This window comes from Lonchura striata, chromosome 4 (assembly GCF_046129695.1).
Source record: "Lonchura striata isolate bLonStr1 chromosome 4, bLonStr1.mat, whole genome shotgun sequence".
Classification (NCBI taxonomy): Eukaryota; Metazoa; Chordata; class Aves; order Passeriformes; family Estrildidae; genus Lonchura; species Lonchura striata.
This window is the reverse complement of record NC_134606.1, coordinates 52,109,831-52,122,298: the sequence shown is the minus strand read 5'-3', so window position 1 is coordinate 52,122,298 and position 12,468 is coordinate 52,109,831. Positions and strand designations below refer to the sequence as shown.

The window sequence follows — 12,468 nt, the reverse complement described above, 5'->3', positions numbered from 1 at the left end:
TGAGTGAACTGCCCAAGCTTTGCTTAGATATGTCAAGCTACATAGCATTTATAACATAGTTTTGAGTTTCACAAAAGAAAACAATCTGCTTCCTGCCTTTCTCATCCTCAGTTGTCCTCCAAAAACTGAAGGAAGAATTGTGTGTGATGGTCACCATGGTCTCATTGCCCTATATGGATTTTAGTGTGGAAGTCCTTTAAGAAAGATTAGGACCAAGTGTGATGGTTGAATGGCCAAATTAGGAAAAATCCTAAAAGTGTTTGTAGGTTTGTTTTCTAATGGTTGTTTTAGACAGTAGCTGTTTGGTGGCCATTCTTTCTCGTGTTTTAGTACTTAACAAAATGCAGTGAGCACAGCTGAGGAAGAGGTTTAATGAATATTAAGGGAAAGCCTGTAGGGATCTACCTGACATAAAATTTCTGTGAGATAAAATGGAACTGTTACTTGTGTCTTTTTTTCCACTTACCAATTAACATCTTGTTTGCCTTCTGTTTTTTCTAGATATCCGTGGAATACAAGAATTTTTAGACAAAGTATCTCAACAGGGAATGGATGTAGCATTACAGAAAGTAGAAAACAACATCAATAAAATGATCACGGGGCTCTTTGCCACTATGAGAATAGAAGAACTGAACCGCTACCGGGATACGCTGAGACGGGCCATTCTCATAATGAACCCTTCCACAGCCAAATCATTCCTGACAGAGGTATGTATTTTAATGACAAGTTATCTTCTTGTTTGGCTGACCAAGACCACAGTGGTGTGGCAAAAAACTTAGTTTGACTTCATAATGGTAATTTAAAAAACCCCAGGTAAGCCCCCCCAAGTAAAAGTTTGAATAATCTCTAATCATAGATTAGCATGTAAGGGTGTTTATTCATGTTCCAAAATGTGCATGTACACTTAAAAAAGAACAAGTAAAACCACATCCCGCATGAGCAAAATATGGAAGGAAATATGCAGAAGAATTACCCCTCAAGCTTCTGTTTGAAGCTCAAAGGTATTGTATTTTCATTGTGACCCCCACTACTGAAATATTTACAGCTGAAACTTTTATTATTTGGATAAATATATATAATGTGTATTTGTGAATAAGATACATTTATCTAATCAAAATTCTATTTCAACATAAAACGATGTTGATAATCTCTTTTGTGCCACTGAGTAGTAGTAGAGAAGTAGTGGAATATATGGAAGATTTGATTTTCATGAAGAATTTAGGATGACAGTCTAAAGTCATGGTTTCAAGTAATGTGGATCAGATTTTCAAAATATTCTTAGGGATTTAGAGAAAAAGACCTACATATTGCATTTGACTATAAGTTATACAATCTTTTTTCATGAATGGCATGGTTCTTTTTACATGGCACTGTGCTGTTTCACATGTGGTTTTGCATGCATGTATATTCTTCATCATCAACCAAAGCTTTAAAATCTCTGTTTTGTTTCATAGAAATACACTTTCTCTTTTCAATAATTTATCTTTGGATCTGTTTCTAACTTGTATTACTTTTCTTCTATACTTTGCTATTACCTTGGTCTTGAGAAATTCAACCTTAAAACCTACTTCTGCGTAAAAAGTAGTGTATCCAGTCTCAAGTGAATGCCTTTTAGGAACATTAGCTAGAAGTTGGCTTTCTTGCTTTCTTTTTCAAAATTTTGTTTGCCCTTGGTTTGTTTTGGCTGGGTGTTTCACTGCCCTTGTTACACACTTGAAGCTTGCTAATTCTGAGTAATGAGGGTCTGCTGCTATGTCTAAATGTATGTAGTGCTTCATAAGGTTTAAACAAATTTTGGGCATATTTAGATTGTTCTGCAGTGTTTTCATCACCCACTTTTTGGTAAGAGGCATTATGAGATATTTCACATTGCAACTTGAAAGAAGTATGGTTGGGGGCTCAAACTACTGTAACTCAGCAAAACAAAACTGCATTGTTCTTACAGAGAAACATTCATTTAAAAAACAACATACATTTTATCATTTATTTTTACACACTTGGGCATAGTGACAAAGTCATTGTCATCTTTTGAAGGTGTTGCCAAGTAAACAATTTACTTTAGAGTTCTTGCTTTGGCACTGGGCACACAAGACTCCAAAAATCAAAAGACCAGTAAAAAAATCAACTAAATCAAATCCTAAATCCCCCTCCCTCAAAAAAAAATCCTATACTAAACACAAAAAAAATCCTGAAAAACAAGAGGCTCACAAAGTTTCGTCTTTTCTGGAGTCTGTAAGTTTACCAGGGAAGGTCACTATCTTCTTCTGCAACTGTGGTTCAAAGAGAGACTCTCACATCAGCTCTATTTCCAGTTTTTTCCCAGGATTACAGCATTTATTTGGAGTATAATACGTGACTGGTAAATTCACAGCAAGAGCCTCTTAATAGGAAGAGTTTCTCAAATAGAAGTGTGATTACTGCCATAGCTTATTTGTGTTAGTGACAGGAAATGAACTAACCAAGTGAGCTCCAACACAAAGTCTTTGCACAAGAAGTTTACAGCAGTTAATTTTCCAAAGCATATTAAAAATTGTTATTCTGAATCAACCAGCAGCTGTACTATAGGGGCAAAGATACTATAAAGCTCTATGGACATCCAATGGGCAAAGATATTCCTAAGCAATTTAATGATTGTGCTGATTCCAAAACCTGTGCCTTATGGCCTCTCAGTTTAGCTGCAAAATTCAGCGTAACCTGGTGGATTTAGCATGTAAACCTTATGATTATAATAAAAAACCACTGCATATGCAAAAAAAAAAAAAAAAAAAACAAACCAAAAACAAAAACCCTTGGGCTTTTTCTGCCCAGTAAAAGCTTTTGGCTGCCTTGCTGGATTCAGCTGTCTGCTTCTCTCCCCAAACCTCACATAATCCCTGCTGCTTGGTCCCTTCTTAGATGACTGCTCTGGCTGAACCCCGTCATTGTTTAGCTGAGAAGAGGGTTCATTCACTCTGCGACAGCTGTAGTAAGCGTGGTCTTGATTACTATGCAAGTAACAACTATTCCAGAGTAAATAGTCAGATACTGGCCTGTGTAAATAAGCAGTCTGTAAACTGGAGTTTGCTTGTGTAGAATTTATCTTTGTTCAGACTCTTTGAAATTCTGTGTTTGAAATATTTTTCTCTCTTTTTCATAGTGGTATTACTTTTCTATGTTAGGCGCTTCTTTCTCTCCACCTCTTCTATCTCTAGAGCTTGCAGAGATGAGATCTGTGCTTATACACTTAATAAAATGGAGATTAAAAAGTAAATACACTTCTCTGGCTGTGGAAATAAAAGTCTACCTTCTCTTTAAACACTATATAATAATTTGCCCTCCATACAGCACGGAAAGGCAGGAAGTTCTGGGAGCAAGTATCACAACATTTCTCTTTTCTGGCTAAAGGATTAATGTGGAATGAGAGGGAGGGGCCAGCTGAATTCCCAAATATCTTTTGTTGCTTTAAGCTGGAGATGGAGGAGCAGAGGGAAAAAAAAATTCTGAAAGAGTGAAATTCACTGGGGCTATGGCGTGCAGAGGTATGGAGCTAACAGAGACTGGCACCTCTCCACAGATGAGTTTCTGGCAGCAGGAAAATACTTTACCAAGGATATATTTGTGACTTTTCCAGTTTGGTTTTTGTTTGTTTGTTTGTTTTGGGGTTTGGGGGTTTTTTTTGTGGTTTTTTTTTGGGTTTGTTTTTTTTTTTTTTTTGTTTTTTTTTTTTATTTATTTCTGGTGCAATTCTCTACTCTCAAATAGCTGCCCAGGTCTCACACGTGAATCAAAATTTTCCCATTGAAACTATCGTGATCAGTAAATATCCTACTGTCTTGCACTAAATTTGCTATGCTATCTGATAGCACTGGTGATGGATATAAACTGTGTGTCAGTTTTTTGCTTTGTTTTGGGATGGGGACATTTTTTGCTCATGTTCTTCTGATTTGGAATGAGTATGTTGGATAGGAAAAGCCATATAAGGGAAAAATAAGATGTTCTTAAATTAGATGTCTTTGCTATCTTGGCATCACAAAAAAATCAAGGGCTTCAAAAGTCAAATGTGAGGAGCCTGGGTAGGAGCAGGATCAAGCCAGGAAAGTCAGGTGGCAACAGAGGTCCTGAGGATAACAAAGCAAATTTGAGAAGCAGGACTTTGGGAAGCAATACTTTAGGACACAAGCCAGATGTCCTTCACTGGGCCAAAATGCTGTCAGTACATCTCTGCTTTCAGGGCTTTTTTCTGTTTAGCTAAGGAAGCTACCTTATCACTTGAGTGCAGAAATGTGAATGTGTTCTGTGCCGTGACTCCAGGAGCTAATAACAGGACTACAAAGAAGGGACAATGCAGCTAATTCTTTCATTTACTTCTAGAGAAAAACTTCACACATTGAAAATCCAGTAAGCCATATGTGAAAGAGCCCTAGCATCAGCCAGGGATTTTGATGGAGTTTTGACAGGCAAGTTCTGGAAGGCCTTGGTGTAGGTGCTGAAGAAGCTGCTGCCTCCAGCCTCCCCTCAAAGGAGGGATTACCAGCCCAGCAACCTCAGCAGATGTGACCGTGTATCTTCGTGTCCCTTGCAAGGTCCTTTCTTGTACTTCTGTTGCAGAGGTTAGTGGCCTCTTACAAGGAGAGTTGAGAACATTTTTTGGCTGTGCCAGCAAGATTCAGCAGTTTATCTAGCAAAACTTTCAGAGCATTGGCAATGTGTATAAGCCAGCAAAGCTCTTTGAGGCTTGACAACCTCAAGCCATCAATGCAGTGAGCATTGACACTTCCCAGGCTGGAGTCTTCAACTCACTCTACACTGCATGGTTTGTGTAAATGAAAATGTTTGCTATTTATTATTGCCAAGATTTCCCTCTGCAACACACTTGAAGTCACTGAACCCCATCATATCCAGACTTCAAGAATGCTGGAGTTATTGGAAATGTTTACTGTTAAACATCTATTAAAAGTTAAACTCATCTGCATGATAGAACTGGGTTATAATTAGTAAAAAAGTGTACTCAACAAAACTAGCTGCTACCAGATCTGGGAATGCAGCAAATAAGTCCTGTATGTTGGCCTGTGTGTACACTAACTTCTATAGGTACTGATTTATATTTTTTATATTTATTTTCAAAGAAAATTAAAATCATGTAGCTTTCAGCATTAGTATAATCTACTGCTCATGATTTTGAAAATAAATTTCCTTTTTTCTATCCCAGCCTAATGTGGGACAGTATTAAAATAAGATTACCTTGGATGAAAAGAAGCTGCACTGCTACTTTCATGAATAAAAGAACTCTATAAATGAAATGGTAAAATATACATGGAAAATAGAATTAAGCCTATAAATTAAGTACTGAGTTCTTGCCATGTTGTGGGCAAGTGAAAAAAAAAAGAAAAGAGTGTTTAAGGAGCAAATGTCATTTAAATTGCCTCATGTAATTGAACTTTTGACATGCTTTTACTCATCGTTACTGTGAATAGAATGAGAACTAACATTTATTCTGTGAAACAAGATTATTCCTGATAGCAAATGCCCTGATTTTTATTATATTTCATTGTTGTCTCTCTGTTGAAAATAACAGTTTATTTTAAATGTAATTATTTGAAAAAATACAGGGTGTTTTCATGTAGTGACATAGTTGTTGTTTTGCCAGATATTATATCTGATCATGAAGCAAATTATGAATTTTAGATCTACAGACAGGGATTTACTTTAGTGTTACACAGTGCTCTAAACAGGCTTATTTCTTTAATCAACTTATTTAGTGAGAACTAGGAAAATTTATTCAACTTTTCCAAAAGGTTGATTCAGCTTTTGTGTGTCCAAAGTTTATGGCAACTTAATATTTTCTTTTCTTTTCTTTTTTTTTTTTTTCTTACTTTATGATGGTTTTCTCTCTCTCTCTTTTTTTTTTTTTTTTTCCTAAGGAAGACTAGGAAAAAATTAGCTGTTTTCTTTTTCTATTCCTTTTTTTATTAATAAGGAAAGTGATTCTGTCTTTAGCCAAAAGCATGACATACAGGTATGAAGTGGAGTGAATGAAGCTGAAAACAGGAGTTAGGAATCTGATGCACCTGTGTGCTACTTCCACTGAAATCTGCAGTAAAAATTCAGATGTTTCCAGTGGGAGCAGATGGCAATTGATTTTTGTTCAGGTGTGGACAGAAGAGACACATAGAAGGGAGAGGTGGAAGACTCCAGACAAGTATCAAGTCCACATAATTCACATCATCTGCTGAGTTTGTGGGGACTCACAGGGATCATCAAGTCCAACTTCTGGTCCTGCATGGGACATACCAAGTCAGACCATGTGCCTGAGTACGTTGTCTAAATGATTCTTCATCTCTGTTGGGCTGGTGCTGTGATCACTTCCCTGGGGATCCCATTTCTGTGCCCAAACATCTTCTGGGTGAAGAACCTTTTCTTGATATCCAACATAAACCTCCCCTGATACAACTTCAGGCCATTCCCTTGGGTTTTACCACTGGTGACCACAGAGAAGAGATCGGTGCCTGCCCCTCCTCTTCCCCTCATGAGGAAGCTGTAGCTTCAGTGAAGTCTCCCCTCAGTCTCCTCCAGACTAAACAGGACAAGTCACCTCAGTCTCTCCCCCTACAGCTTATTCTCAAGGCCCTTCATGATCTTCATAGCCCTCCTTTGGATGCTTTCTAATAGCTTAACACATTCTTCTGTTTCTCCTTTGCCCAGCTGCTGATGCTGTGCCTGATGTCCCCCAGGACACAGGTGGCCCTCCTGGCTGCTAGGACACTGCTGACCCATGTTCAGCTTGCCATGGACCAGGACCCACCCCCAGGTCCCTTTCCATGGCACTGCCTTCCAGCCTCTCATTCCCCAGTCTGTCCATAGATCCAGGGCTGCCCCGTCCCAGGTGCAGAATCTGACACTTTGCCTTAGTGAAGTTCACATGGCTGGTGATTGCCCAGTCCTCTGATTTATCAAGGTCTCTCTGCAGGGCCTCCCTGCCTTCGAGGGAGCCAACAGCTCTTGCCAGGTTTGCATTGTCTGCAAACTTACTTAGTATCCCTTCCAGTGCTGCATCCAAGTCATTCATGAAAATGTTGAAGAGCCCATGGCCTAAGATGGAGCCCTGCCTGGTGACAGGTCACCAGTCTGATGTCACCCCATGCACCGTGACCCTTTGTGCCTGACCTGTGGGCCAGTTGTTCACCCAACACATTATGTGTTTATCCAGCTAAGTGCTGGACATTTTGTGCAGAAAGATACTGTGAGAAACAGTACTGAAAGCTTTACTGAAATTTAAAAATGTTGGTTTGCCTTGGTGTGTGTGCCAGAGTCTGCCAGTCCCAAGTATGTTCAGGAACGGGCATCGGATTTGGATTTAAGAAATCCAGAGCAGGATTTTCTTCTGCTGCTGTATGTGTGTCTGCATAACTGTGTACAGTGTATATGAGCTAAAAAATAACATTCCTTTGTGTACATACAAACATTTTCTGCAACAATAAAAGCGTATTCATCTGCCACCTAAAACCCACACAGTGTTTTGTGTTTTCAAGTTAACTCTAGTACCCAAGCAGTTTCTTCTTGTCAAAGTAAAACAGAGTTTGAATGAGCAAGGATTTGCGTAGTTCAATTGAACTGATCCAGTGATGGAATGGAAAAATACCCAGGTTTCATGGGAAACCTGCTGGATTTCCAATTAGCCTGAGGAATGACTTGATGGTTTGTCACATGTATAAGTACATCAAAATTTTCAATGCCCTGCTGAATGTGGTAACTGGTTGGTATTTTCTTGTAAAATAATGAAAAGAGTAATAATCACATTTATTGATTTATGATGCATTAGATATGCAACACAATTTACTTCAGAGATTTTCAGTATTGACTTTGTTGAAGTTTGTTCATGATCGCTAGGAATTTTTTAACAATCCTATTTACACAAAACACAAGTCTGAAGTTTCTAAAGGCAAGAGTTGTTCAGGCAGTTTTCTTATAGAAGGCAGTGACGAAAGTGAAGAATCGGCAGCAGACATGAACCTACAGCTATTTTTATCCCCCTTTTCTGTAATTCTATCATGAGTGTGTACGTTGATTGGATTTTATCTAGGACTGGTGGTCTTCAAAGGTCAAAATCAGATTTTTCAGTCAGTGATCATTTGCTCCTTTTTTATTTTCTTGTAAGCAAGATAAGTGCTCTCATCTTTTAGGTTATCTTTCTCACCTTAGTGTTTGAGCTTTTAGACCTGCACCCTCCTGGAGAGCATATTTGCCTTTTTTGAGTCCATTCTCTACACCATTGCTCACAGTCAAATCCTATTCAGTGTACTCCACTGTTATTCGTTGTTGTTAATTACAGTGTTTTAAAATGTATATTTTTTCCCCCTTCTTTCTCCAGCATTAAGCACAGAATTCATAGTTGCAAATTGAAATACAGGCTTAAAGGGTTTTTTTATTTCATGGGATCTTAGAAATCTCTAGTAAAGAGATGTTCAGAAAATGTGTTCAGAATGTTGAAACACTTAAACAACCCTTTAAGTTGCCTCCCTGACTTTTTTTTAACCTGAAAAAAAAGGGTCTTGGAGGATTTTAGATTTTACATTTCAGTGAAAAATCTGGGAAAAATCTTGGTTTATGGTGTAGTCCAATTCCTTGCCTTTTTATGCTCTTGTATCCTTCAATATAGGGCATCCAGCTGATGCCTGAATGACTGGATGAGAAAATGACTGGATTTTTTACTATGAATAGAGTGACATTGGCTTAGCTTTTACATGCACTTGCTTACCATAAGGTGAAACTTTAAGGATAAAACATTTTAGTTACAAAACAATGAAAAAGAAAAGTTTCAGTGGTAAAATAAGTCAGCTTCAAATGGATTTGTATCTTTTGCATCATTACTGAAACTGAAACCTGATGCAATCCTTTCTGTTTGTGTTTTCAGGCATAGTAAAATTGAGTTTTGCAATGTAGCTTTGGTGTTCTTGGGACAGAATGTAGTGCTTGCTGTAGCAAAGGTCATTTATTTTGGTATCTAAAATGAAGCAAAACCAGTTTGGGAAATCTATCCCAACACATAGGGTCTACACTTAGAACAGGAGCTGGGGGCAGTCTGCAGGTCCTTTGCACTGATATGAAGTATAGAACTAAGGCTGTGCGTTTGTGTTACTGAAAGGTAAAGGCTCAGTATCAGTAGCCTGGAGCTCAGCTGGCACATTTGTGTTGGCTGTGAAGGTTGTTTTATTTTATTAAGGTTGCTGATAACAGCAGCTGAGAAGAAGCAGCAGCAGATGTATTTATTCTCCAATAAGCCATCGCCTTACATGTGAAAAGTCAGGCCTGACTGATGCTACAAGTCTGGTGATGCCAGTATACCTTGTGAATTGTACCATGGTTCTCTGGGCTTTTACACCCTCGGTGTGGTGCTGGTGGCATAAGGAGACACTGAAGTGTGTGTGCAAGGCCAATATGTGCCAGAGGACTTGTGTGATTTACAGCATAAGAAAGTCACACATTGTGTCTGCATTTTAATTCTTTCAGTATTTTCTTCATTCTGGCTGTATGGTGTTTAGTGCTGTGGCCTGTATTACAGATGGTAATTCACATGGTGCTGGTTTCCATCCTGTGTCACACTGTAGCACAACTGTGAGATACGTACCAGATCTACCTTTCTAGTGACAACAACAAAAGTTATAGTGTATTCTTTTTTCTATAAAAACAAAACTTATTTTGTTGATTAAACATACCCACATTTGTTATAGAGGTGTATGCAGGACAATATAATTGATCTGTGTCTTGTTGTCAGTACAAATATTTATGCTCTCAGAATTTCAGTTGTTATATAATAAATTTTTTTGTCTTGGAATACAATAAGAAATAAACCCCACACTGTATGTAAGCTCTGACCAGTATTTTGTATTGAAAGCAGCAGTTAAACTGCTAGTGTGTTTGAGAGAAGGGGAGCTTTAGTGATTAAGTACTGAGTAGGAGATGTATTATGTACTTTATAAGAATCTCATAATATTTGCTGTTGTGCAAACAACTGTTTGGTTATGCTTTCCTATAATTGCGTTTTGTTTCTCTACTTGGCTTTCAAAGACTCAATAACTGACGTCCTCTTCTTTGGGATCTTGCTGGGTATGCTGTTTCTGGAGTAAAACAAATAACTGAGGGGCTGACCTCCCATGATCTTCAAAGATGTAATAATTATTTTCTTCAATTTGTGTTGGCTATTCTTTGTTCTGCTTTCTTAAATTGCTATCATACTTAATTATATTCTCCTATTTTCATACCAGCAATTTTAATTGGATGTGATAGTTTTGGTTACTGCTTATCCTTCCTCCCTGCTTTTATGGGCTCACAATAAACATCTCTGTTGTGTTCCTCTTGAGAGGCAAATGTCTTCCCAAGGAGAGTAAATTGCTTCAACCAGCCAAACAGAGTAAATAATTTTTTTTAAAAAAGCAAGCAAAGCTATTACATGCACATTGGTAGAGACAGACAGTGTATTAAACTGTGTATTTTCTACATAACTGAGGGTGGCTGGTTCTTGTGTTATAAAAATCTCACTCTGAACATCTGCAAAACTAATATGCAGTTGATTGCCATGGGATGAGTGTCTCTTTGAAATAAAATGACAGCTAGAGAGGATTAGCTTATAGTGGAGATAAGATCTGACAAAATTATTTCTAATCCAATCCTTTCTCCAAAGTGATGTTGTCTGATTGGCAGAACTGTTCTGCCTCCTTCCTTCTCACCAGAAGATAGAGGTATAGTCATTGCATTAGCTTACCTTGTTTTCCAGAAAATATGACTGATTTCCTAGATACCATGAAAATTCAGTGTTGAACATTTCTAACCCCAAAACACATTAAATTTCCTCACAATCAATTATTATATAATTCTTTTTGTCCTTCAGTTAAACTGAAATGAAAACTAATGGTCATTGTTTCTTCTTATAATGTTCCTTGTGACACTGAAGAAGCTCTCATTAGGTAGTCTGAAGTAAAGGTTGTACCCTATCACTCCTGTCACAGAGTTTACTGGGAGTTTTGTGAAATTTTGTTGAGCAAGGTCTCCCATGTTTTTCTTTTTTCAGATTGTGTGTGGTAGTTTTATTATGACTCTAATGCTTTTGCCACGTATGCTTGTAATCCTTGTGTCAAATTATTTCCTTTAACTGGTCAACCAGATTGGATAATTAGCTGTAAACAGATTAACAGGACATTAATAAAAATGCTTAGTCTGCCATTAGAAACAATGGCTACAAAGATGGGTACCTGATTCAGGTTGCTTTTGTAGACACTTCATGATCAGCAGTAATATTTTTGAAGACTGTTTTAAGTTAATTTATTCTATTTTGGAAGCACTTAGCTAACTGTAATTGATTTTATGGTTTCTACAGCTTCAACAGGAGTTGGGGACTGTTGGCAAGGGCTAATTTTAGATTTACACATTATAAGTTTCTCACCTCCCAACATGATTTTTCCCTAGTTAGTACTTCTGGTATTTAGCTTATTTATAAATAATTTTTAAAGATGCAGGAGTTTTTGTACCAGATGTTCTTATTTTAAATGGAATATTAAATAGTGCTGTGATTCATCTCAGAATTTCCATAAATGAAAGTAACAGCTGTTTCTGCTAAATTGTGAGAATAGGTGTAAAAAAGTATCATTTTGAGCTTGTAAAAACATGCTTTCTACTTGTTTCCTGGGTCATCCACAACAAGGGTCCTCTCTTTAAATAAGAGCTTCCTTGGGGGCTTCACTTATTTTGTCTCTTCTTACAAGTGACTAGACAGTCATTCTGAGAAGGACTTGGGGATACGAGAGGATGAGAGGCTGGACATGATCCAGTCATGCACATTCACAGGCCAGGATGGGCCACACATCCACCTGTGGATGCTCCATCCTTGGAATTGTTCAAAGCCAGGCTGGATGGGGCAGCCTGAGTCTTGTGAAAGGTATCTGTGCCTGTGGTAGGGGAGTTGGAAGGTTTAAGGTCTCTTCCAACCCAAACCTTTCTGTGAACTGCTGAGGAAGGGAATCGACATTTGTTTTTAGGTAGATAAATATTTTGATCTTACAGAAGTTCCTATATTTCAGAGCAAATGACAAATTACAGAATGGATATGGTTGGAAGGAACCACTAGAGGTTATCTAGGCCAGCCTCCCTGGTCAGAGTCCATTAGACACATTATTCAGGATAGTGTCCAGATGGCTTTTGACTATCTGCAGAGAGGGAGACTCCACAACCTCTCCAGGCAACCTATTTCAGGATTCAGCCCCTCACAGTAAAAAAATTCTTTGTCATGTTCAACAAGGAGCAGTAGGAGTTTATGCTGTCAGCACAAATTAATTTAAGAAATAGTTGTAACACATGAATGCTAGAGGAGGAAAAGGAAATTAGCAAGATCATAATATTGACCTGCTGTGTTAAAAGATGAAAGTAATCTGTTTTGTTTGGTTTCTTGTTCTTTATCTGGCTTCTGAGTCAGTATTTCTTAGAAGTAAGATGGACGCA

At 37.9% G+C, this 12,468-nt stretch overlaps 1 protein-coding gene across 3 annotated transcripts in view; it reads left to right on the top strand.

Annotated features, from left to right (window-relative positions):
* Positions 1–12,468, top strand: part of GRID2 (glutamate ionotropic receptor delta type subunit 2) — a 680,704-nt gene that overhangs the window by 410,485 nt on the left and 257,751 nt on the right. For all 3 annotated transcript variants that reach the window (XR_004148251.2, XM_021550296.3, XM_021550297.3), the window contains exon 4: positions 502–707. Coding sequence is in view for 2 of the 3 variants with exons in the window: in XM_021550296.3 (XP_021405971.2) it covers positions 502–707 (206 nt within the window). In the remaining variant the exon portion in view is untranslated. The remainder of the gene's footprint in view (positions 1–501; positions 708–12,468) is intronic.